Genomic DNA, 27,624 nt, shown 5'->3' with positions numbered 1-27,624 from the left:
TAATAAAAGAATTAAATTTTCGAAGAATTTGCAATGTATCAAACATTCTAATTCTTTTTTTTTTCTTAATTTTACTTCTACATTTTTTATTGATTTTTGCGATTTTAATATTTTAGAGTACTGGAAGATATTTATATGCTCATTAATTTTGAGTTTTGAAGAATGCTTTGAGATTATAAATTCATATATATATATATATATATATATATATATATATATATATATATATATATAAAAGGCAATTGATTTATTTTATCGTGCAAATTTTCCGCGACGTGGTTGAAAAAAATCTGCAAATATATTTTTAATTCTTGTAAAATACATCTTTAAACGTTCGATATTAGCAAGGCAATCAAAGAAATCCACAATGAAACATACGACCCGGAACGACGTCGTATATTGTTATTGATGCAAATGACGTAGGGTTAAACGACTATGAGAGAATCTGTAGATGGATGACAGTATATCACCTCGATTAAACGCGCAGTCTAGGAAAGGGGAAGGGGAGTCGCATAATCGGTGTCGCATAAACGGAAACGATATCGTGGTTGCATACATATGCAAACATCGCGAAGGTCGTGAAAGAACAATGCCGCGAGGTCCTCGATCCGATTCGAGCCTTTTGTGGTTGAGCTCTTTATTGAATCGACATTATTATTGTGATTATTATCGCCAGATAACTGAAAATGGATAACGGAAAAATTATTAAACTGAAAAGAGTAGTAAGAAAAAAGAATAAAAATTTATAGATAATATGAATAGGAGGGCGAGGATAAAAAAATATAATTGAAAAATTGAAAAAATTAAATAAATCAATTTTTTGGGGGAAAATAAATGAAGATAAAATTAAAAAAAAATATATATATATGTATATATATATATATAAATCGTAAATGAGATGAAGATAATTCTGTTTTAAATTTATCTAGGTGAAAGATAAAATTATAAAGCAATCTAATTTTACTTAATCTAATAATACTTTTAAGAAGAACAATTTATAAAATATAAAAATATATATAATATAATTAATATATACTTCTTCACGCATATATTTTTTATTTCTTAAAAAAATAAAAACTTTAAAATATAGCATTTGACAGATGATTTCTATTTGGTATATACATGGTATTTGCAACTAAAAAGACACTGATAAGCACTAAAAGCGCACGTTTAAAAATTCTACTTATATACTTATATTTACAGCGATGTAGATTAAACTCGCTTTAAAAGAGTTTGAAAAAGATAACACTTTTTATTTAAGATAAAGATGAAAATAATATACATATAATGTTTTGATAATTTGAATACAGAAAAGCTGAAGCAATTACAGCATTTACATAATTGTCTAGATCTGGATTATCTTGTATCTCAATAACAAAATATTCCATGTAGAAATTTTCAGATCAATTTGAAATCGATTTTTCTTTCTCTGTCAGGTGTAATAGATATTAATATATTATTTAGAAAGAGAAAGAAGTAAAATTTTTTCCTTTTAATCTTACAACATGATACTGATTGTTTTAATCAGGTTTTAGCCAAGTTTTAGAATTTTAATATTTCTGTGTAATAATATTTTTTACGATAACGTTCCCAATTGATGCAAATCAAACGGCGATTCTCGTGATATCAACCCTCGAACAATAGAAAAAAAAATTGATAATTGATAGCTTTGAAAACGCAACGCGATTGTTAAAGAATTAGGTCTCTTTCGTGCGGGTCCTTGATGAGTCGCCAGTCCTATTAAAAAATAGAGCACAGATTGCGACAGTTTATTGTATTAAATCGTGAAAACATTCGAGATAATAACTTGACGCGCTTTGCGGTAGACGTAATTAAAACGATGATATGTCATGCATATTTATGCGTGTATTATTTTTTTTATTTTTAAATGACTGACTTCTTTCAATACACCCTCGGCTGGATACACTGATGATTTACTTTTTCATTTATTTTTCACTTATTTTATCATATGCATATCAGATTAATGGAGAGAGAGTCAAAGAAAAAGATTATTAATATTAATATGAAGTCAATAGCAGTATACAGTCAATGAAAATAATAATTGTTAAAAATATGATTTATCTGTAATCACATAAGAATAGATTAATGAATTTAGATAAGTTTATATACCGATAGTATTAATAAAAAGAATACATTAAGTCTCTCTTTTATTCGAGCGTGACATTCCAGGAAGCATGCGCAATACTGTCGCCCATAAATCTGCATGCGTTATGGTAAGAAAACTGTAGTGTAATCGCATGATTAAACATTCACATATTTATGCATGACCATTTTAATTTTTCAAAACATTTTGATACTATGTTAAATGATATTTTTTCAAAAAATTATTATACACAAAATGCTCTCTTACATAAAAAAAATGTTTGTGATAATTTTTGATAATAATTATATTTACACGAATATTATTTCGTGATTTGAATCTGCTTCAGATTTTTTCTTTATTCAAATTAATTTGAGAATTTTCCCGCGAAAGTGCAGGACACCTTGTAAGTTCGATCAGGAATTCGATCTTGAAGAAACTCGATCTTGTGTTCGTGTTTCGGAAATAATCCGTGGATCCAGCGAGGGTCTTTGACGTGTATGTGTATAGTAGAAGCTAAACTCGTATTATTTGTAAAATGTAGTGAGACGTTTCATAAATCTATTTACGAAAATAGATTCGCCGCCGATTTAACCCTGCACTTCGTCACATTATTATCAGCAAAGTCGAAGATTTTCACATTAATTCGATAATTTTATTATCAATTACTTATGTTATTACTTCGATTTAATATTAACTATAAGTATATCAAGTTGTTCCGAGCAATATGGTTTCTCTATTTCAGATTTTTCTCTTATGATTTTATCCATATAAATAAATATTCGATTTTTTTTGTTTTTTAAGTATTTATTTTTTTTATTTTTCTTTTTGTTTTAGTATTCAATCGATTTCAATTATTGCGAGTATTATCGCAATGTTTTTATATGCGGGAAGACTGCATTTGTAATTGAATTAATAGCGAAATAACATATCGGAATGTAAAAAGAATGCGAAACGCGACATTCGTAATTAGATAATAATTAATTTTACGAAAGAACCGAGAAAAACAATTTAAAAAGAAGCCTTCTTCAGAAGTTAGTTCTTACACCCATCAGGCATTATAATTGATAATGACACACAAAATTACGTCATTCATTTACCATCCTACCCATTTTCCACATCTCTGTCTTCATTTTCACAACCAACGTTTACTCGCATAATCCGATATATTACGAATGAGAGATCGCGTGATATTTATCTTTAATATTGTGAAAAAAGAAAATATTTGCGATAACGAAAACCATCGCGCAATCAATGTAATTACATACTTATTACACGTGACTATATACGTGTATTTTGGATAATCGGATGCGAATACAGAGTCGGGTCGTTATCTCGAGGGCGAAGATGTTGTCAAATGATGATGTCGCCTGTCATTAATGGCGCGATTATCGTATATAAAAATTGTTATGTAAAATCATAAAATGCTCAGTGTGTAATTTACGATTCGGGAGTAATCACATCGCGATCCTAAGTCGGATTTTGGCGTATCTCGAAAAGAGCCGATTAACCACGCATCATTATACCGCTTGCGATTCAGACGCGTTAAATATAGAATCTCGAATAGGAAAGGGTCGATAAAAATATTGTGAATCAGTGGCAGTCATGGTTGTCCCCATATTGCTTGTTTTCACCATATTTGTTTCTCATAATATTTCACGCGCTTATTATTTATTATCTTGCTTATTTTAATAACTCTTTGAAGAGAGAGCAGACTTTTTTCACAAGGAAAATTTCATCCCCGTTCAATTATTTGTAAAAGAATTAAAGTCTAAAATTATTCAGAGAATTAATCGAGAAATATTTTTTAATAAAATTTCAGATAGAGAGATATTTATATTATGTAACATTAAAAAAAAAATATATATATAATCTAATATATAAAAAATAGACTTTTCCGATCGCATCCTTATCGTATTGTCGAGAATGAAAAGACGATCAAGTGCGTGCGAGATGTATTTAAATCGGTTCCGCGTCGCTGATTCGCGATACATATCGCGCGTATACGCATTCGCGATAGACATCACGAATCCGGAACGGGAATCATCGAGAGTGCTTAATCGAAACTGTGAATTATTGTGCACAATCGTCCTATTATATCGTGTCGAGTTGAGTCTCTTGGAGAGCATTTAAATCGATTAAATCGAATGCAGACCGCCGAGCACAGGAATATCAGTGGAAAGAAGCGTTTGTTTATGATTCATAATTTTATAACAAATTATTTTATACAAAGTTTTATAAAAAAAATTATCTAAAGCTCTTTTTAATTAATAATTAATGGTCTTTTCACGCTTGTTCGTGATCGTTTACTCGTACTTAATTTACGCTCGGCCTACATTCGGCTTAATGCACTGCAATTTGTGCGACACCAAGTGTTAATCTTTTCGACGAATTGCCAGGGGTTGATTTTTTTTCCTCGTTATTACCAATATTCGTATGCATATAGAACCCGAATTGAAAGTATTATCAGTGTCTGTCCCCGTGTGACATATCAAAAATAGAAGCTTAAGTATTCTATTTTTGTCTCAATGTTTTTATTTCCTCTTTTTTCTTCGGGCGAAGTAGACTTAAGAAAATGACTTGTTAAAATATAATTGAGGTTTGCACTATTTTCTAAAAAATTTCTAAAAAATTACAAAATTATATAATTAATATTTTCGTCCGTTATTTTTCATATTTTTGTATCATTAATTTATTTAATTTTAGACTTGAAAAGGACCTGAACCAAAGGTCGAAACGTAGTCTTTATTGTTTTATGTCGAATTAATAAAGATCATCTTAGCCAGTTGGGTCGTTTTAATATTTCACCTCTTAAGAAAATGAATTGTCTCATAAAAGATAGCGAAAAAATTGTACAATATATATAATAATTAAATTTAATTAATAATAATAATTAATTTAATAATAATTAAATATAAATTATTTTTGTAAGTATCTTCGAGGAAAAAGAAGAAATAAAAGACGAGACAAAATAATATAGAATATACTTAAGGTTCTATTTTTAACGTGCCAGACGACAGACGACATCGATAATATAATACTTTCAATTCGACTTTTATGTATGCGAATATTCGTAATAATAATAATATACAGGGTGGCTTGCATAACTGTTAACAGTTTAATATCTCGAAAATTACACAATTAATTTTTTTTCATTGTCTCGAATTTCATAGATTCCAGGAGCCTTTAAATCTGTGTCAAGCTTGATCTCTTGTGACGAATAAAAAGGCAAAATAGCATTGTAATTCACACGTAATTCAATTTGGATACGAAATATGTGAAAGAAAAAGTAATGTTTGAACAACCAACTACAAAAAATGACACCGAGATGACACGAAGTAAATGATATGAATAGGTTGAGGCCTGTGCCATGATAACTCCCGAAATGTTGACCCGAGTTAGAAATAGTTTCATTCTTAGAACAAACAAATATTTACATGTAAATGATCAATATTTTAAGCATTTAATAAATTGAATTACATAATGTTATTTTGTAATTTTTAAAGGAATTGGTTTATAAAAAAAATGTTTACTTTCTAACGTAGATTACGGAAATGATTGAGCTTAGATATCATTTGAAATTTTAAAGTTGCCTCTCGCTTTACCCTGCAGGGAAGAAAGGGAATCAATCTCAACATAGATTTAAAGATCTGGGATCTAATATGAGATCCAGAACGATTAAAATTGATCGCGTAAGTCTTGAGATTAAAATATTAATAATTAAATATTAATAATTGTGTGCATTTTGTATAATATATTTTATACATATTGTGTAAACAATGTAATGTAAAATATTTATAATGAATGTTTTATGTGATACGGAAACGCGCTTTTTTATAGTAGACTTTATTCTATTGACGCAGATAGAAATTAAATATCTTTGAAAAGTGCGCGGATTTTTTAAATTTCTTCAATTTATATATACATGTATGTATATATAAATTTGAATATTATATAGTCCTAAGACGATCTATTAAAAAATCGTTAAGGGAAACTCATTTTTGATTGATCAAAGAACATTCAATAGATATCATATATAAAATTCGTATAGACTAAAACATAATGTTTTGAAAAATTGGATTTTAATTATATCTATTGTATATATTTTAAATACAAATTTATATAAAGCATTATATTTTAATCTACGAATATATATATATACGATAATCTATTCAATGTCCTTGGTTCTATAGATCCTTAGAGTTTTTGTGTGTGTATGATAAAATCCGAGGACTGATATTATGAATATTACGTCCTTTGCAATAATAAATATCTATATCTTAAGAATTCAGACCAAGCACGAACAATCACAAATAAATATCAAGGAGCATGAAAAGAAACATCAATTATTAATTTTTTTAAAATAAATTTATATGAAATTAATAATATTAAATAATGCTTTTTCACTCTTTGATATCTATTAATATTCGTTTGGGATCGTATTCTTTAGATTTAAATTTGGCTTGACGTTAAATTTTTTAAAATAGATAATTTCAAATATAAATAAACAATCGTAATTAATACGTCCAATTGAGGGAAGGAAGCGCAGACTTAAAACATTATCATGTCCTTCTTTAAATTCATTCCATAATGTGATCCATCCCTTTTAATCACAACACTTTGAACAATATACGCCCATAAATATTACGATGGTGCGTTGCGATAACACAATCGCTTTTGTTACAAGACGAGATAGTCTATATCACAGTTGTTCACCACTAATTAAAATTTATTATACGTTAATAGAATTACCCGTAAATTACAAGAATAAATAAATTAATTTCATAATAACTCCACGAGACAAATCTTTCTCATCGCACGAATTCACCTTATTTAACGTTAATTCGTCCATTAATTAAATCCGCTGCCTCACAATGCGCCTCCGAGCTTTTCGGCGTTGAGTCCCGCGCGCACTGACCGTCCAGTTCGAAAGCACACCAAGTTAAAGTCTGTACAATTCAAGCCTCATCCCTCCTCTTCTCTTTGACGCATCCTCTCCTCTTCTCTGTGTCTTCCTCTCTTTCTGCCTCTATCAGCTCACTCTGGCTACGGCAATTTCTCGAAGCCCCGGGGGCTTCTTTCAGCGAGGATCTTGACCTGTTAACGAGCGATCGACAGAATTTCGATCGGACCGTGAACCTTCTCCGAGGGGGTTTACACTACTGGCCTTTGCTCCTTGAAGCGAGAACACGAGAAGTTGTGTGGCATATTGTTTCTTCGAGGAATTTTTTAACATTTCGAGATTCCTCGAGCGCGATTAGATTTTTTCGAGGTTTCTTGCGATACTCTAGTCTACGAAAAAATTGGGCACTTTGGTCCCAAAACACTCTCTCGAACCTCTTTTGTGCGTACGGACGAGAATCTTCGAACTCGTATCGATTCTGATTTTAGTTCTCAACACATGTACGCAAAAACTGCATTCTTGATATCAGAGATTTTTTTGAAGCATTAAACTATATATTCTTTATTTATTTATTATGTGTGTAAATTGATATTGATGATAATGTTGCAATTTTGTAAAAGAAAATTCATTAAAGAAATAAAAGTTTCTCAATATTTCCTTCTAAATCGTCGAATAAGATAGATCGATAAAGTTGTCAAAAATCGTGGATTTATTTTGGTGGATGCAATGTGCATGTGCAAGCGAATTCTCTTGAAGAAAGCCGGATTCGCAGATTATATCTTGCTTCGCCAAAAGAAAGAGGAAGAGAGAGACCTGAAATGTGCTGCGGCAACAAGAAAATCTACATTCCTTCGTCCTCTCGTATAGTCTACACAGATAAAGAAAGAAACGAACTCTGCGAATGCACTTGAGGATGTAAAAAAAAAGACATATTGAGAAGAAATTAGATATTTTATTCTTCTGCCGCGGTCCATGTTTTTTCCCGGCAAATATTCGTCCGTTCGCCAATAATTCGAGAGAGACTTGCAATCTGGTCGCAAAAAAATATTTGGCATTCGAGCGATTTTTCAGTGCAAGGAGAATTGATAATTACAATTGTTATTAATTGTTGAGCGATACTTAAATTTATCGATCGATAAGTGAGGGGAGAAAATACGTATATAATGTGAAAGATTGTTCTTTAATTAATTTCTTCCGCATCGTTACACCTTTTTTAACAAAGCTCTGCTCTGGTGTAAATTTCAATCGCATTCGATATATCGTTCGCTCGAATTGCCATTCGCCGGAAATGTTCTTTATTCGTGCTACACATTATTCATTCCGCGCGCGCCGTCACGTTGTTTTGTATTCGAGAAAGCCGCACTGAATCGTACTTGTGCGTATGTATGAAATCAATCAATACACATACATTCAAGAAATTAATCCATAATTCTATGTGATAAAGAGAGCTACATTATTATTTTGTTATTTCTATTTTTTTCACGAAACAATATGGAGCTATAGAAGCTTGAGAGTATGCTAGTGTAAAAATGTATTATATTACGCGTATATTATTTATGGTGTTTATTTCTTATTTTATCGGAATATTGCAGAAATCGTATATCAATGTCTATCAATATTAATGCAGATAAGAATACGCTGCAATAAACAACAGCGACGACGTATTGGAAAAATATTTCGGAAAATAAGCGTAAAACATAATATAAAGTCGCAAATAATGTCGCGTTAATTTATGTGTGGATACATTTTTTTTGTTTTTTACGAAATGACCGCGACTTTAAGAATTATACGTTTTCCAAGATTTATGCTCATTTCCTCGACCGCACGTTTGTTTTATGATATTATTATCGGTTTTGCATTCGAACGAGCGTATATATCTTATTGCAGAAGAAACGTAAGAAATTCCGTTATTTTTTGTGTCTAATAATTTCATTAATATTGATGCGAATTTTAATTATTTAGATTAATTTAGAACGTTTTACGCATCTTAATTATAAAATATCTTAATTATAAAAATCTATCGTAATTATAAAGCATTGAGTTGTAATTTTTATAATTAAGAGTAAGAAACGAAAGAAAATTATATATGTTTTCTGGCCACAAATATTTTAATTAAAAAATATATGTTATTTTTTTTCTTTCCAAATCCATTTATGAGAACTAGATGCACATTTTCACGCATTTCCTTTACATACTTTGAAAATTAAAATGATAAATTAATGATTTTCTGGATTTTATTCTGCTCTAAAACGCGTTCTCTGCACGGATCGTTAGCGGCTTGTTATTATTTGTAATTGTTCCATGTAATTTTGTTATTATGCTACATTACAATAATGCCATACATCGATTTAAATCGTTATGTAATAGTCTCGCTGCGCGCATTTAAGGAAACCAACATACGGAACTCTCTTTTACTGTACGCTATCGCGAAATAACGCTAATTCAAATAAACGAGGAAAACCATTGCCGGGTCCTAATCGTAAAACCGTTATAATACCCCACATTTGTCTTGTTTCGAGTAATTGGAGCGATTACGCGATTCGTAACCAGACCTAGAATAAGTCGTGCGAATTAATCGCGAAAGTATCACGCGAGTCAGCTATCCTCTATCGAGGAATGCTGCATTGTCTCAAATGATATAAATCATACTTAGCGCATCTAATTAAAAAATCGATGATAAAATATCACTTTTGAAAATATAAGAAAAAATATTCGTAATTCAGGATTTTAAAGAAATTGCAGTCTGCCACGTCTATGATACTTTTGACACCGAATGAAATTGCGTTTGAATTAATTCGCGACGAGATATCATTTTTTAATAATTATATAATTGACTTGAATTGTATATTGTCATTTTCGTTGAATATCACGGAGAATTGCGACGCGCAACATTTTAATTAACGTCGTGCATGTCGCAGCATTAAATACATGACTCCTTAATTCGATCGTATATATGAGTCTGTCAATTACATAAAGAAGTGTGTAATTATTTTTTAATTCTGTTGCTTTTGATATAAATAATTTCAAAAGTGAGCCGTTCAATTGCCTTCTAGTTAACATCTACGTTATTATACCAATTATTTATAATCAAAATGAAATATTAAATTGCTTTTTTTATGATTACTGTACAGAATTATCACTGGGCAGATTATTTATTATTATTATCGCGAAAAGAAAGAAATTTATTGTAAAGTATGTACAGTACCGGCCAAAATTATATCACCTTTTGATTTTTTCAGCATAACTTGTTTTAAAGTGCACGGATCTCTATCAAATCATAACATGTTTTGAAGGTTGGTATAACATTGAATTATAATTCAATATATGTTATACCGTCCTTCAAAATATGTTACGATTCGTGTAGAGATCCGTGCACTTTAAAACAAGTTATGCTGAAAAAATCAAAAGGTGATATAATTTTGGCCGGTACTGTATATAATAAAATTCATAAATGTACAATGTTCATATCGAATGTACAAAATTAATTATCAACTATAGCATTAACATTAAAATCTAAAATAAACATTGCGTTAGAAATTATTGGCGCATTTCGCACAGAGACACTTTCGCAACTCTTTGTTTATTCAAAGAATGTCTGCGCTCTACTTTGTCTCTGTGCTTGTCGATTAATTAAAACACTAAACTTACGAAGATACAATATATACTTAAATAAACAATCATTTATACTTTGGAGAAGTCTTGTGCCATAAACTAAATAATAATAATAGATTTAGATTGTAAACGTCTAAATAATAATAGATTTAGATGGTATAATAATTCGCGTAAGAATGGTACGCTAAATATTTCGCATTTTTTAATATTATTTAACATTTTAAATTAATAGAGATTGTGGTCGCTCTTTGTATCGGGATCCACAGACAATTCTGATGTTATTTTTAACATAGTATTGTATGTACATACCTCTATTTATAAAATAATCTATAATTTCGTTACACATGGCGAATTGTGACAATTGCATACGCGACTTTGCTAAATTGAAAGAATTTTGTTGTCGATTCGAATCCATATGTTTTGTGAAAAAAAATGCATAATTCTTTGCATAGAACGCATTTTAAACATTTCTAAAACGACACAGCGTTTACGTAATATAAAGACGGAGCAAATTAATTGATCCGTTAAATTCGTTCAAATGCCGGTGCGTATATGTTTATATGTCAAACATGTTGCTCGTTTAACCCGCGTGCATTCGCAATGGCAACTTGCAAACGTCATAGATATATGATAATAAAACTTGTTAATGCTTCAGAATAACTGCATATTTGAGAATAATTGAATAAACGCAAATGGAAATTTATGAAGCAAAATATATTTCAATTGGGGGGTTAGACAATTGATTAAATAATTTTATTTTATATAAAAATATATTTTCAATGCTAAATCTGATAGGAATAGTGGTCTGCTTGCACTAATCTGATCGAAACGAAAATTAGAAATCCAGCCACCTATATATTTGCTTCTCCAATTCTCATTAACTCCCTCCAAATCGATCATATATTGATTTACCGTGCAATTAGCAAACATTGTCGGACAAGACTCATTATTCTTCGATTAAGATCTACTATCCATTGAATAACGAATAAAGCTTTCATGCTTTTGATCGCAATTAAAAATTATACTTACGATCTTGCCGATACACGAAGACACGATTTCTTCCAAAACAATCGAAGATTCAATAGATTTTTTATTTGATAAATCACACGATGACGTATGCATCATCGATCAATAACGCATGTCATTGCCGAGTAAGTTTTGTACACATCGACGATTGAAATGAAAACTAAAGAGACGCGATCAATAATCAATGATCGATCAGCGTATTTGTTATAAAATATGGTATATATAATTCGACATAATATTTAGATCAGATGTCTTCCGTCACAGATTATTCATCATTTTTTCACATATGCGCAGATACATTTTACTTCACAGCTCAATCTCATCATTAAGTTCACTTTGTTCTCCCAAAAGTTCTCAACGACGGGAACGTGTCCGGTATTTTGGATAAATTGCATTACTATTGTTCAGCGTGTATAACACAGTTGTTACATAATTCGGCATCATTATTTGGTATCGTTACATCATATTCCTCTCTCTCTCCCTCTCTATCAATCGATCAATCTATCTTGTTTTCTCGCGATTGACGCACAGTCAGCGAACATCAATGCGATCATGGAAAATGATCAACGACACGCGTTGAATCCGACGATTAGATAATTTTCGCAGTCGCGATGTCGTCCGGCCGCGAACTTAACATTGAACTAAAGTTTCGTCACGCTCGCACAGCGGAATACGAACTAGCAGCTTGGACCGGATTCAATTTTATCTCGAAGGCTAAGAGGGCGGGAAAGAGAGCTCACTGACATTTCAGCCTCGCGAGATAAAAATCGCAGAATTAATCTAACTAATTATTTGCTTTAATAATTCAGACTCGGTTGTATATCGCATGCATTGAATTTATATTAGTTATATATATTAATTGTACAGTTCAAACACGTCGAAACTTAATAAATATAGGGGAAAAGAGGGGTAAAATGACAATCTTAAGGTTCGTCAATTTTTCATAATTTCTACGATGATGTAAAATTATTTAGAATTATTTAAATCTAAATTAAATAAAATTAAATATCATATTAAAAATTAAATTGAATTATAAAATACGCTTAGCCCTTTCATATTTCATATTCAAAGATTGTATTACAAAGATTATATTACATATCTAATATCTAAGTTATATAATCCAATATCTAAAACATATATTGTCTTACATATTTAATAACATAATCCAACTACTTTATTTAAAAAAATAAAAAAATTAGTAACTTGTATATGATAAGATTTACACAGGTGATCAGTATCACGCACTAATTAATTATGAGCAGTCATATTAACAATGTATATGTAAAATATTATCATTTTATTTTTTATATAGATACTTATATATATTAAAAAATTACACATGCTGATAATTATTATATATTGTGTTCTTTGTTACAGAGAAGTACAGGGTGTATGCGAGTGTGTCATTCGCGGTGTTGCTATTAGGAATCGGCGTACCCCTTTGGTGGCACACCACGGCGGTGCCCCGGGTCGCGCTTCCCTATACCAGAATCAACGAGCTGTCGCAGCTGGACATCAGGATCACCACGAGGATCACGCTCGCGGGGCTCTCGCACGCTCGCACTGAGCTGCTCGCGCGTGAAATTAAACGTGCGTTCGCGAATGCCGGTGAGTGGCAATAAAGCGCGAAATATCCAATAATGGCTCATGATAACGTCGAAAAGAACAATAATAATTCTTTTCTTGTAGTATATATAATAAAGTGTGTATGTTTCCATAAATCAGATATTCTTTTAATAATAGATTCGCTGGCCAATTAAAAAATAATTTCAGGAAGATCATAATTTTTGCAAGTTTACCATTTTTCATAACACACTTTGTAATTAAGCTTCTAATTAGATTCTATTAAAGTGAACTTCATCTAAACTTAACTTAAGAATGTAGAGTTGTTAATTTTTTAACTTTACAAGGTTTTTAGTTTATAGAAATCCCTGCTTTTTCAATCGATTTTATAATTCGAAAATTATTGATATCTCGATATTTTCGCTTAGGAAATATCGTCTTCAAATTGAAGAATCTATTATTAAAAAAAGATAGTTTTGAGATACTCATCTGCATATACGTCTAAAAATATACTACTATTCGTATAAAATAAATTGATAAAAACTTCTCTCTTTTCCATCTTAATTAATAAATACACATGATAATGCGTTTCATGCATTTTACAGTTTTCATAAAATAAATCTTATAATAGTATTTAACAAGATTTACATCTATTTATCTGGTTTATCAATTAAAAGTTTGATATATTTTATCAATTTATACTAATCGAACGCAAGTGGTAGCGAAAGAACTACTAATTGGACGTATAATATAAAAAATAATTTACATGATTTCTCGCTTCTGGTGCCGATAATGCAATACGATTGTAACGAAGGATCGAAGGAGCTTCAAGTTATGCTTCATTATTATGCATGTATGGTCACTTGTGCAACAATTTATGTGTTTGTGGTTATCGAATGTGATTTGAATCTTTATGTTAGTGGTTGATATTGACCTGAATATACCTATTGTGACTACAAAAATAAACAAGGACCTTTGATCCATTCAATTACGATCCACGTACGAATTAAAGATTGGTACAGCTACGTCAATGATCTTCCGATTGTGACGTCAAAGTAGAGAAAATAAACATCGATTTACGTCTACACGTCTGTATTATAAAATATAGTCCTTTGAGAAAATAAAAATGAAAATAGGAAGAAAACAAAAAATAATAACTTTATTTTAAAAATATCGAGATTAATAAAGCGTCGAAAGGAGACAAGGAGAATAGTAATTAATTAATATTTAATAAATAAATTATTAATATATTTAAGACGAATACCTTCGAATTTACTTGGCGAATTAACTCGCGTAGAGGAATTGATATCAGTAAACGTTTAGATCGCTTTTCGTTCTAATCTTAATCTGCAAATTTCAGAAATATACCAGTTGGATGTGGAGCATCAGGTGATCTCCAACAACCTGCTGGCGTCCGCTTTCACGTATCACGAGCTCGAGAAGGTGGCCTCGACTTTCGATCTGGACGTGGGTGATTTGCTGCTACTGGAAGCAACGAATTTAAATGACGCCGTTCTAGTCGGCTCCAACAGAACGCTATATTTCTCTACCGAAACTAGTAAGCTGATCAACATTAGAAATATTAAAATTGAATTGCCTTTACTTGAAACCGCGTCAGCTTATTATTTTAGAAGAGTTTAAATGCATGTTGCGGTTCGCATAACATAAAGCTACTACATCGATGCAATTTACAACAGAGACAGTCTTTATATTTTCATCTTACATTTATTAAGTAATAGTAAAATAATAGTGAAAAGAAAATCTAAAAAGTTTTATTGTAAGAAATATGTAAAATACATATCATCAGGCTGAGAACTGCCTTTAATATTCACTTAATAACAATTGTGTCCATCTTTTTGTGATTGATTAAATCAATTTAAACCAGTTTAAGTTATATTAGAGTTCTTTATATATATATATATATATATATATATATATATATATATATATATAAACATTATCATCTCTAGGTGCCGCTAAATTGGTGCAAGTATTGTCGGAATGGATCCTTCACGACAAGTCATTGGCATTGACAAAAAACGCACTCGCCGAACCAACCATGTATAGCTTGGACGAGGAGAACAGGAGACGATTTCCAGTCAGTCCGGCATATGACGTTCTAATCACCCTAGTTAACCCTGATCCCGAGAAGCTGAAGATCGTTTGGAACTTAAGAACAATGACCGAAGGTACATCATATGAATTAATGAATTTATTTATTTACGAATTATTAATCAATTGCATTATAAAACAGAGCTCTTTAAGATATTTTCACAAATTTTTTATGTCAATTTATATACGTAATAATGATTTTTGGCCAAACTCAATTAAATTTTTCGTATTTGCTGCCAAATGTAAGATATTTTTTTACAGATATTTTTTCAGCTATTTTCGAGATTTACACTACGATTTTCCATTAATCAATTTTATTAATTAAGCGACAAAATTTTTTATCAAATTTTATTTATTTTACTAGACACTGACTTTGATTTTTTTAATTAAGAAAGCATAACACAATTCGTTAGAAGAGACTAAAGATTTAATTTCATTTTATTACAGACTATATAGAGCCGTTCCTAGACGAGCTGTCCATCCTGAGTAACTTCTCAGTCAAGTCGCAGTGGCTCTATTTGCTACCGTTGGACGTGAATCCCAAACGTGTGCCCGACAGCAGCCCGAGCCGCAGGCATTTCGCTTTACGCGAGAGCGTTTTGCCGCAGCTGGTAACGCCGTTGGAAAAGAAACTAGGTACGTAACATATAAGTACGTAAAGAATTACGCGCACCAAGCATTTCTGACTGAATTTTAGCGTCACAGGTTAGTCTTCATCCGTGTATCAACCTGGTTCTCTACATGGTACCGTGTAGCAGCGCACCTCTGCATATCTACACTCGCAGCGGACACAAGTCGCGAACAGATAGTAATGTGGAAGCCTTCCTTTCTCCGAGGTATTCCCTTTCTACAATTTATTTTATTTTACATCGTAATTGCGTTCTTTTACTTTTAGTTTATTCGCATGAATATTAAACGATACGATCTATTTGTCTATGATTATACCATGTTTATTTTTCGAATTAATTTTTAAAAAATCTGAATGCAATTATTATTATATATTAAGATATTCATTTAATATTAGATATTATATGTATAACTTCGTTTGATTAGCTTAACTAATTTTTATCATTGATATCGTATCAATGAACAGATGGGGTGGCGTGGTTTTGATCAACCCACCATCAAAGGCCTGCGATGATGCGCAGGATACAGTCGTTACTATTGTTCCTGAGGAGACCGCTGTGGTCGGCACGTTTTTAGCACAACTCAGATTATTGTTGGGCATCCCAGAAACGGTAACGGCAATTTAATCATTTTTTTACTAATTTTTAATTGCGTAGAGAGAATTGTTCGTGTTTAAAATAAAAAAAATCATGACTCTCTCGCGTAAACCAATCACAGAAACCCATTGACGGGGTGACAACGGTGCCGTTGGTGGGACTAAAATCGCGCGAGTGGGAAATCGATTCCTTACTGAGGTTTCGTACCGTCGAGCAATTGACCTCGGCGAAACTGACCCTGCAGTCATTGTCGCGATTGCTGAAGGAGATCAGCAACATCGTCATCACGGACGTGGTTGGAAATAGGATTAAAACCGCGCTCGAGCTGGTGCACGAATCTGCGGAGCATCTTCGACGTGGCGACCTCGAGCGAAGTTTCATTCTCAGCAAGGAAGCCTTCGTCACCGCCGAGGCGGCTTTCTCCGACCCGACACTTCTGGCGCTCCTCTACTTTCCGGAGGATCAGAAGTAAGTGGGAGATATTTAGCTATCTTTAAGAAAAAAAGAATTGCACGTTTTAAAATTCTTATAGTTAAAAAATATAAACGGCATTGTTGGTTGAAGGAAAGAAATATTACATGTATAATTAATGCACAATATTCCTATTAAAGTTTGTCGATTATTTTTAGATTTTATTTCGTATAAAATTAATAGGAGAGCACATAACGAAAAAGAGAAAACTATCGCGGCGAATATGTACGCATATTTTCGAATTATATTACACGCGAGTGACAATTTTGCGTTAATGTTGCAGATATGCAGTGTACATTCCCCTGTTTTTGCCGGCGATGATACCGGTGCTGTTATCGCTTAAGAATATACGGAGATATTACTTCCCCGAGAAGAGTAGCAAGATAGAAAAGAGGACAGGCCGTAGAGAGAGTAAGAATAACGAGGATGATAAACCAAAGATCGAGTAATGAAAAGGCATTTATCTGATCAATAAAACATAATTACGTGTATACAATCAAATGGCGATTCAAAATTATTTCGACCAAGAGGTAATAAATACCAATAATAGATATGTAATTTCGTACAATTTTATATACCGTTTATATGTACCAAGTTTCGTGCAATGACCGTTTATCGTAGAAAAGCTCTTATCTATGTTTATCCATTGCGTGTAGCGCAAAAAGAACGCGTGGCTATCGTACTTTAAGTGTTCTTTAACCAACGATCGGTCGTATTACATAAATTTAGGCGCGTTTAAGGACGGTTGTTCATTAGATGGAATCGCATAACGATTATTAAGTACGATACAATAGTTCTAAGAATTTTTACTTCATCGTGCGCAATGATTTCGCATTGAAAAAAAATATCGAAAGGAAAACGTGTGAGAAAAACTGTAATAGCTCTATTTTATTTTGAAGAGGCAATGATTCGATGAAATATGAATATGAAACCACATTCGTGCGAAAATATAATAAACAATTTCTTTCTTGAGCCACTTCTTTTTTTCATTCAAACAATGAAGTCTCTGAGCAAGGTCTCGAGCGATTCGCAAACATAAATAGCTAAATATTTCGTTTCCTTTTTCTTTCTCTCTCATTCATTCATTCATTCAATGTGTTGTGTACTGATTTGGACGAAGATATGCAGTCTGATTTACTGAAATTCTCACCATCATCGTTGATTGAATTTCATGTTTGTGCATCACACGCAAGTTGCTGTGTGTGTACGCATATCGATACACATGCATACACATACATACATACACGCAAACGAATCCCGCACGACATCCTTCCTCTCGCATCCACTCACCGATCAGATTTCAAAAGTTAATAATCGATTAGATCGTTAGAAACAACTACGAGTTTTATGTATGTTTACACGTGTATCAACTCAATCCTCAACCATATTACCAAAAGGTTACAAAAAAATTGCGAACGTTAAGTTACTAAGAGAGAAAAAAAAACGAGAGAGGAAAAATGATACATGTCCATCTACCGTGAGAGACCGCTTTTTTTTTTTCTTTACTGATTTATATAACAAGGGGGTCCAATGTCATTCGATAAAGGGAAGAACATAATAATAAAAACATTAAACAATATATAATAAAACGATTAGCTGCTCGATGCATTTAGCTAAAGTAAAATGCGGTACGCATGTATAAACACTCTTTAAAAAAATAAAAATAAAAAAACCCCAATATTTGACCCATAAAGTAAAAATAATTGCTCCAAGAAATGTCCTGTGCTCGTAATAAATAATATTAATAATAAAAATTAATGTGTATGGAATATCTTGATGGAAATAAAAGATCTTGACTGCTTGTGTTTCAACTTTGTCAAGAATTTAAAAACAAGTAATAATACATAGACGAGTGATATCTCCTTTACATCATTTAATGCATGTAAGTAGCACGAGAGCTATCAATAAAACGATAAGATATGAGGAGAAGCGTCTCTTGTGTGTGTCAACGACACGAGTAACTACTACTAATCCTATTATAGGAATAATAATGACAATGCCAGCATCATTATCATCATCATTATTATACCTACGATGCGTACGCGTGGATCTCAAATGGTAGTTGGACATTGTTAAGAGTAAAAATAAATTAGTCGTCGAACTGTGGAGCTTATTCGTACGAAAATAGAAAAAAAAAAAAAAAAAACAGTAAAGAGCAATTAAGTCAACAAGGACTTTGAACTAACTGTATCGCGTGTTGCAGAGCATCAGCGATATTCTGAAAAACAGGTACACCTTCGCGCGTCGCATAGTCCGACAGGTACATCCTCCCCCGGTTGTAATCTTTTCTGGCTTGTTCAGTCAGCTAAATCAATCAAAAGAAGAAAACATTATATTTCTATCGTAAAAAAGAAAATGTCTATAAATGTTGAAATATAAAATCTCTATTGTATATCGCTATTATTTACTCGAGAAATTATATTCTTGAAATTTAATTCATTAAAGTTCTTTAATCTTAATTCAAGTTAATTCTATTTTCAGTTATTACTAAAAATAGTTTGCGTGACTGACATATATTAATATTTAATATTCAATGTATCAATTTTTATAGCGGATATAAGGTATACATCAATCATACTTGTTCGCCAGACACGATAGAATCCTCGGGAAGAGTCTGAACACAAAGAACGAGCTTAGCACGCAGTCCAATCAAATGAGCTGCCAACGCCATAATGGCGATGCCGCGCGAATGTTGCGGCACTATCAGCAGGATCAGCCGCGAATTTTTCATTTTATGTAATTCCTGCGGCAGTATCCTTGCATTGTACTCATTCAGGCTTGATCGATACAGAGACAATCTCATTGACCTGGAAGGGAACCAAACCACCATATGAATGAAAAGAGAACTAATTCGCCAAGTAGTGGATAGATGCTCGGGAATCGATACTCACTCTATCAACGGCACTGCGGAAGATTCCAACCAAAACAGATCTTTATTAACCACGCCGATGTAAATGTCTCTCTTCTCAGACTCCTGTGCGAAGGAATTGGTCCAATCTGAAAAGATTCGAATCTGAATAGTTTGTTACAGATTCAGTTTTTTTTTTTTTCAATTTACTCTACGAGATTAATTACGTGTTCAATCATGACGTTTCATTTGCATTTGAAGAGTGACAAAACAAAGGATTCGGACGAGGTATAGGAATTATAATAAGTGCCAGAGATTGCGAGGGAAATTCGATCGAAAAATTAGAAATACCTAGAAAACGATTAAAGGGATGTACAATAGCTCGGCGCAGAAAATTTGAAGCCTTCCTACAAAATATATTCCATACTGAAGGTATCTCACTTTCGCAAGAAACGCCATTACTCTTCGTCCGCATCCACGACGACTGGCTGGCCAACGCGCAGAACTGCTCGAAATTGATTCGAAATTCTGTCGGGTCGCCTTTCGCCGGAAATCCGTCTATCAATGTCCTGTACATCTCTGTTTGACAAACGTGTTTGCGATTATTATTCTTTTCCACAAGTCTATTAAATATGTAAAATATGATATATGAACGTTACCGGATTTATTCACCGTGTTGAGCAGATCCGAGAGAGGCACGTTGTTGCACACTGCATTCGACTGCAACGTCACCCAAGCCTGGGAATGAAGAAAAACGTATTGATGTCGATAATTTTTTTTAAAGATTATATCTCGCACGACAAAACGTATATATACATACTTCTCCTAACTTTACCGTACCGCTGTCATCAACGTTCATAGATTTGAAAATCTCTCGCAACGTTCTGAAACATAAATAAAATTTCCTTGTAAATCCTCTCATTTTTTATTTTGTTCTAATCAATAGACGACTATACATATATAATACATAAATAATTGATTTTTCAGAATCGGTAGAAACTTACACTGCATCCGTTCCATTCTGAGTAAGCGAGATTCTTATAGGTCTGATGCCATCTTCAGTATACAAATCTGTACAGTCCTGTACATTGATATCTTCACGTAACATCTGTACATACATGAATTAATACATTAGCACATGTATTAATCATTAGTTCTGCTGCATAATATGCTCGTTAATTAAGAGTCATTACCTTGGATGTGCAGTGAAGGGCAACTGAAACGCTCTCGAATATCGGTATCCTTTGTCTCTCCATTAGATACTGAAGTACCAACAATCCGTTCATCAAATCCTGATATTCTCTAAAAAATTTAAAAAAAACACGAAAGTTAAAAACAAATTCTAACAAGACATATAATTTTTTAGATCGATTAATCATCGGCCAACGTACTGCGTAGAAACGGTCTCCCCGAGTATAGTCTGCCCCTGGCGATATGGATAAATGACGAGGACTAGGGACTCGCTGCGTGTAGCTGCCAGTTGAGCCGCTTCGATGATGCCCGCGCTGTTGCGTGTCTGGTTGTCGATAACGAACAGCAAGACCCGGGCCGTCTGCTTCGCCTCGTACTCCTGGGCTATCAACTCTGGACCCCATTGCGACACTTGCTGTGCGATACAGAATCTAATTATGATATCTTATACGAAGACGAAGAAGACGACGATAGTGAGTAAGTACCTACAGGATTGTAGTAAGTAATTCCGAGGTTCTGAAGAGTCGGAATCGCTATGTCTGACCTCCAGGTGGTTGGATTGCAAGACCCGCCCAAAAATACCTCATATGCCATCCTCTCTGAGTGATTAATCGATAAATAAGTAATAATTGAGGGGGATCATGTTGAGACAATCGGTAAATAGCTCATTTGCTAACTTACTTGAACCAGTTTTGTGATTGGTATCCTTTCCATCACCGTGTAATGAGCGAGAGGCGTTCATAGGAACAGCTGCTGTTCTATAAAATATGAACAAGAACAGACACATGTAATACGACAATTCTAGGCTCTGCATGCTGATCCAATATTATCACACTCGATACTAGTAATGACTACTATGTTTTTCTAGTAATGACTATCGTATATATACAAGTTGAGTTGAACTTTATAAATGTTTTCTTTCCAATTTTTTTGCGACTTCAAATATATTCGGTACCATCACCGCTAGGAATAAGTTTTGTAACTTTTATTACACAACTATTGTGAAAACTGTTAAATGATCGTGCTTCGAAAAACGAGTATGTTAATATTGTCAATGAGATTCATCATTCCAAGTTATTGCAATAATCATCTGATAATTTTCATTCACGATAAAAATGACAGTTATCCCGGATCATCTGTGAATCATCTTGTATAGCAGGGAAAAGACGTCATCATTTACATAATCGGCAAACAAAATTTCATCAGAGTGTGGTAATAGGATACGTTAGATAGTAAAATCAATTATCGTTTTTGTAGTTGAACGTACTTCCAGATATTAAATAATTTTGCAACGACCGACATCGCGTTGCGTTTCATCATTGTTTTAAAACATTCCCTGCTATAATCATAATCAAACGCTCAATATTTTCGCCTGAAACATACAATTTTCGTTCACCCGATAATCGCGTGTATGCAGAAAACAAAAAACAAAACAAAACAAAAAAAAGATATATTCCAGTGTAAATAATTTAGCTTATGCAAGGGAGAAATGGAAACCCGCTAGTGCATGGAGGAAATACATAGTGTCTTCAAAAATACCTAGCAAAGTCAAACCTGTATAATATATTGTAAAGTTTTTATGTTACCCTCGCTCGCACAGACGTGCCAGTTCTGTGGCAAATATGCAAAATTCTTCTAACATTATACAGGCATCGGAACATTCAGGATAGTCCTCAGCGTCGTGCTGCAGCTTGTTGGGCAGCTGCAAACAGTTTGGGAACAACAGCATCACGTATATTTCTCGTATCTGAAATTAGAAAGCAATTCCTCTTTACTCTGTTTCAACACTGCTGATTAAATGGAAACTAAATGCAGATATAAAATTTGCATACTCACACAGGATATACAGATGACTGTTAAGTTTACGCTTAGTTGAGATCTGGCGATGAATATTCCTCATCATTTAAAACTATACAATCGTTCTAAATCCGTCCTGCTTCCAGAAGTATAAATGTATCGAACTTCTTGATTTGGACTTTCACATTTTCCTATGGAAAGAAATAGGTAAAATATTAACTTTATTAAGAAATATTTTATATATATGACTTAAATGCAACAAATAATTATAAGAGATATTCTCTTTTTCTCTATTTTAAATATAACGATTATGCTAACCTTGATGACATTTGTGTCAGACATGCTAGCGTGTGTTTGCCACCAGGAGTTAACAGTTCACTCTCGTGTTTTCAAGTCGAAAATTTCACCTGAGAATAAAACACAAAGGAAACTTTTAACTCTCTCACTTGATCCAAGTTCATTGCACATTTGTGGGATTAACAACGTTACAGATGACTTTATACAAAACACTCAATAGCTATATATGATTCTTATATTCAGTCATATGGTAATAATATGTCACGATTACTCACTAACGTTCCCAAGAAATGCATACTGTCACGCTATCGTAATTTTCCGTAATTCCCAATTAATATGACGCGAATCGCGTTAAAATCGCATGATTAACATGCCAAGTATTTTAAAAAAGATATATCTAAACAGGACACACGTTGAAAAAAATGACGGACGTAAGGAAAGTCAAATGCCAGGCGTCCTGTCAACAAATCTCGAGCACACAACAAATCGCGTTTCCAAGTCACACTGACAAACCTTCTGTACATGTACATATACACACGCACACCACGCGCCAATCACCTTGTCTTCTTACGAAAGCGCGGAATCGATATGACGTATCGCGCGCGTAGAGAATAAAGCAAACTTTCAAATTTCCGTAAAAATTTAATCTACATTCTCTGTCACAAGATTACGTTCGTAAATCTAATAAATAGAGGACCGATCGCTATAATATTAGTCTCTGTCTTGCACATACATATTCGTTCGAGAGACGATTTTTTCTTTCGTATCCCTGCAACCGGAACTTCGTTCCAGAGACTCCGAGAACGAATATATAATTGTCGCTTTTAATTAACCGCTGATTAAATACGCGAGCTCTATCTATCCGTCCGTAACTAGTCGAAGTAGCGACTTTCGCGCTCGCTTCTTCCCTCCTCGCTCCTTCTCCGTCTCTTATCGTCCCTCAGTCTACCATCCTTGTCGACGAGGCCGGAGAGAAGCGCGCAAAACACCAAGCGAGGCGTGCACACTAACCTTGATGGTGTTTCGGCGACGTTGCGTGTCGATGCGGCACAAAGCGTATACACAGTGGGAGAAAAAGTCACGATGTCGAGTGCATCCGTTCACTCTCGCTCGCTTTCTTCTTTCTCTCTCTCTCTCTCTACGTATCCATCCGTCTCTCTCGCGCGCGGAGAGCGCGTGGATAAACAACGCGCGAACGGAAAGAAAAATCAACGGCGCGAGGAGCCCCGCCGCGCACTCCCGCTATTGCTCATACTTATTTATAAACCGTTATATTTAAAATGAAAGAGAGGCGCGCCGCGTGTCGTGTCGTCGTACGCGCACCGATGACTGACGGCTGACGGCGGAGGAGAGGAGCAGACGGTGCGGTAGAGAAGGTCCACAACGGGGCGATCGATCACATCTTCATCGGGTTGCTCTGCGACGAGTTCTCGATGACGAAGTCTCTCGGAGATTTGTCGAAGATTTTGTGCACGAATAAAGTCGTCGCCCTGTGGATGATGATGATGAGGATCTCACTCAAGTAGATATGTCAATGAAAAGTCTCGGCGTCTCTCTCGATCTTCAGGTTCTCTGAAATGAGTTTTTTGACAGTGAAAAACACACACTTGTAAACTTTTGTTATGTCGCGCGCGTTTTCCAATTAAAGAAGCGTCCGTATGTATATTAGATAGCGAGCGTATTTTCTTGTTTTACGAAAGTTTTACGAAATTGGAGAACGAAGCGCGCTGGAGCGTGCGATTAACATAAACTCGCTCAGGTCAGCGACGACGGAGTGGGCGACATTTTATCGCTTGTTGTCTTTTCCGCGACGAAAAGGAGGTTGTCCCGCATATACGTGCGTGCGTGCGTACGTGCGTGCATGCGCACGCTCGTCCGTCATCTCCGCGCACCGCGCACTCTCCCCCGTACGGATTCAGAAGAATGACGTAAACCTCCAACAATGAAGCGTGATGTCACACACGGTGAAGTTCGCACGGGCCGCCGCCGCCGCAGTCGCCTCGCGCGCATGCGCGCCTCTCCGCGGAGGACCTTGAATTTCGTCGCTCTGTCTCTCGAACGCGGGTCTCTTCTACGGTGCGCGCACCTAGCTAGGCGATGACGTCATCGTCCGTCTCGCGAGAAGAAGCGCGCGTCACGGTTCAAAAAAATACTCCCGCGTGGACAAAAGCCACGGCCGATCACGAGCGATTTTCGATCGTTACAATCTATCGGATTTTTTGTCGTCTCGCGCGCGAGAGACCTTGTTTATGGAATGATCAGCGACTGAATCGAGACGAAGGTGTCGCTCCTTTTTTTTTTTTTTTTCATTCGGACTGACGTAAGCAATAAGGATACGAGACTTTTATACAAAAGACTTGTCGCGAGAAGTTATTTTTATTATAAGAAGAGTTTAGCGCGAGAAAAAAATTATGAGATAAATAAGATTTTAGACAAGATTGCCATTTAATATATGGCGGTAATCTTAAATAACATGTCAGACGCGGAGTTTTTTATTACAAAATACGTCAATCACGACGTATAATCTCGATATTAATAAACGATCAGTAATATATAAATATCGTTCTATAAATTTGATCGATATTAAATGCTAGCAATATTCGTAACTGATATTTATCAAACGCTTTTTTTACAAAGTAATCACCGTTATCGCTCATGTAATCGATATTGCGTTTCGAGTATACCTGTGAGATCACACTCTCGATGAGGCGCGCCTTATTTGCGCGAGCTTTATAGATCGGAGCGATTGTCGCAAGTCACGCCAAAATTTCGCGCTCTACGGCGTCGTCTTAAGAACGGTCGATGACATCAGTCCGGTTCGTCGTCGGATTCCGCGGTCGTCCTTAAAGGCTCCTCTCCTCCGCGTCTAAAAAGACCTCCCGGTTCCCCCGCGCGTGCTCGACAAGCTTTTAGAATGTATCGAACGGTGCGAGCGAAGTAAAAGGCAGCCAGTGCGCGACGTTTTTGATCAAATATGGTATGGGAGTTCGAGCAGCGCGACACTTCCAAGTTTTGCGCGCGAACATGGGCGTTTCTTTTTTCTTTCCCGATCGCTCTCGATCAAAAGTGCATTTTAATCGAGGAGCGAGATCTGAAAAGAGACGTGTCAATAACACTATAATACTATACCGATATAAATACTGCGTCAATGTAATACGCGTGTCTCATCAGTCTAACATAATTGGAAACTAATGACGCGCACGTCGTGAGATTTATTAGCTTTTAAATTATGCATGACAAATGTATAGGTATTGTGATGATGTCGGCACGTGTTACATTGACGTGACTTATTGTTAGTTACTTCTTCGAGATGTTAAATAGAGAGAGATGTCATTATTGTCAAGCTTTATAAGGAAGAGATCGGAGAACTCACATGCGCAGAGCCGGATCGCATTAGCCAGATATCGAATTGACACACACTTTTGACAGTTCGCAATTAAGCAATTAAATCAAACATGCGTTTATTCCTTTCTTCTTCCACTTGTTCTCTTCGCCTTTCTTTCTTCTCTCAAATGTAAACACACACACGTTGTTTTATTTCTAAAAAGACACAGCGGATTCAGAAAAATGCATGTCAGATTGATCGAAATGCGGGAAAGAATAAGATTTTTTAATCGATTTGTGTAAATATAATAGCTGAACTTATATGACGCGTTTTTTAAAATACTACAACAATTAAAAAGTACTCACGGTATGGAAATTTTCGAGATGACTTCAGCGAGATGATCGACAGCGCGGCGGCGAAATAATGGACACTGTATAGGAGCTCTAGGAGCTAGAGGAGCCCTCGCTCTCGCTCCCGCGGAGAATTTGTGCGCGCGCGGCGGAATTTTACGAGAGGACGCGATAAGGAACGGCGTGGTACACTTACTATTTTTGCCGTTTCTTTTTCGCCTTATTTCACCGCTCGCTTTCTACCGTCTCTGCCCACCCAGGGCTAGAGGTAGGCAGGGTCCACCCACGTGCGAAGATTGATTCCCGCTCGAAACGATGACAAAAACACACGTTATCCTAGCGTTGCACGGTAGCATATATACCTATGTATGTCTTCGCTGAGATTGAGTCGCTCTTTCGGATTGAACACGGGATATCTGGTCCTGATTAATTTGACAGTCGTGAATGTCTGATGAAAAAATAAAAATAATAAGGTTAAAAAAATGATTAATTATAACAAGATTACATTGAGATGTAGTGAATAACAAATAATATTTCAGATTATAATATATATACGAATCTCTAATATAGATATGTCACGTTCGACCTAAAAATACGTACGTATATAACTTCATACATGACGCCAAGTTTTATGCTGTCGTGCGAAATGATACAATCGTCTATATTTGCCTTATTTGTCGTTTCTGTTCTTCTCCTCCTCTTTCTATAAATCCTTCTCCCCGTGGGAGAATATTATTATCGAAGTGAAGCGAATGTGATTGATAATGCGGAAATCATTATTCGAAGTGATATAATCGTTATTTCC

The 27,624-nt window shown here is 34.4% G+C and overlaps 3 protein-coding genes across 12 annotated transcripts in view; 1 reads left to right on the top strand and 2 right to left on the bottom strand.

Annotated features, from left to right (window-relative positions):
• LOC145945784 (protein I'm not dead yet-like) overlaps positions 1-12,272 on the bottom strand; it is a 16,395-nt gene extending 4,123 nt beyond the window's left edge. The window contains exon 1 of one of the 2 annotated variants that reach the window (XM_083054927.1): positions 11,646-12,272. The gene's annotated coding sequence lies outside the window, so the exon portion shown is untranslated. Of the gene's footprint in view, positions 1-6,929; positions 7,057-11,645 lie in introns of those variants that run through there. The other variant, XM_083054926.1, reaches the window with a different exon arrangement.
• The window catches only part of Pig-s (phosphatidylinositol glycan anchor biosynthesis class S), a 24,444-nt gene extending 5,280 nt beyond the window's left edge, over positions 1-19,164 (top strand). Inside the window, exons 3-10 of the mRNA XM_083054928.1 lie at positions 13,020-13,250; positions 14,566-14,763; positions 15,176-15,394; positions 15,765-15,953; positions 16,015-16,153; positions 16,411-16,555; positions 16,662-17,008; positions 17,295-19,164. Coding sequence (XP_082911054.1) covers positions 13,020-13,250; positions 14,566-14,763; positions 15,176-15,394; positions 15,765-15,953; positions 16,015-16,153; positions 16,411-16,555; positions 16,662-17,008; positions 17,295-17,460 — 1,634 coding nt within the window. The 3' untranslated portion in view covers positions 17,461-19,164. The remainder of the gene's footprint in view (positions 1-13,019; positions 13,251-14,565; positions 14,764-15,175; positions 15,395-15,764; positions 15,954-16,014; positions 16,154-16,410; positions 16,556-16,661; positions 17,009-17,294) is intronic.
• On the bottom strand, positions 17,453-27,624 carry LOC145945786 (uncharacterized). 9 transcript variants are annotated; one of them, XM_083054929.1, is made up of 19 exons: positions 27,420-27,624; positions 27,016-27,267; positions 26,518-26,684; positions 25,829-26,235; positions 24,156-24,716; positions 23,166-23,254; positions 22,887-23,038; positions 22,637-22,797; positions 21,732-21,808; positions 21,540-21,649; positions 21,251-21,465; positions 21,053-21,161; positions 20,864-20,967; positions 20,680-20,743; positions 20,519-20,597; positions 20,211-20,438; positions 19,903-20,008; positions 19,590-19,818; positions 17,453-19,316 (listed from the first exon to the last, which is right to left on the bottom strand). In XM_083054929.1, the coding sequence occupies exons 8-19, from the start codon at positions 22,777-22,779 to the stop codon at positions 19,176-19,178; spliced, it is 1,605 nt and encodes a 534-aa protein (XP_082911055.1). In that variant the 5' UTR covers positions 22,780-22,797; positions 22,887-23,038; positions 23,166-23,254; positions 24,156-24,716; positions 25,829-26,235; positions 26,518-26,684; positions 27,016-27,267; positions 27,420-27,624; the 3' UTR covers positions 17,453-19,175. The 9 variants fall into 9 exon arrangements, with proteins under 9 accessions (XP_082911055.1, XP_082911062.1, XP_082911058.1 ...); XM_083054936.1 differs by having other exon boundaries at positions 20,301-20,438; positions 27,420-27,620; XM_083054932.1 differs by lacking the exon at positions 25,829-26,235.

Source organism: Prenolepis imparis, unplaced genomic scaffold (genome assembly GCF_030444845.1).
Source record: "Prenolepis imparis isolate NDT839.2.m4 unplaced genomic scaffold, iyPreImpa1.0 SCAF_15, whole genome shotgun sequence".
Lineage (NCBI taxonomy): Eukaryota > Metazoa > Arthropoda > Insecta > Hymenoptera > Formicidae > Prenolepis > Prenolepis imparis.
This window is presented reverse-complemented; position numbering and strand designations above follow the sequence as displayed.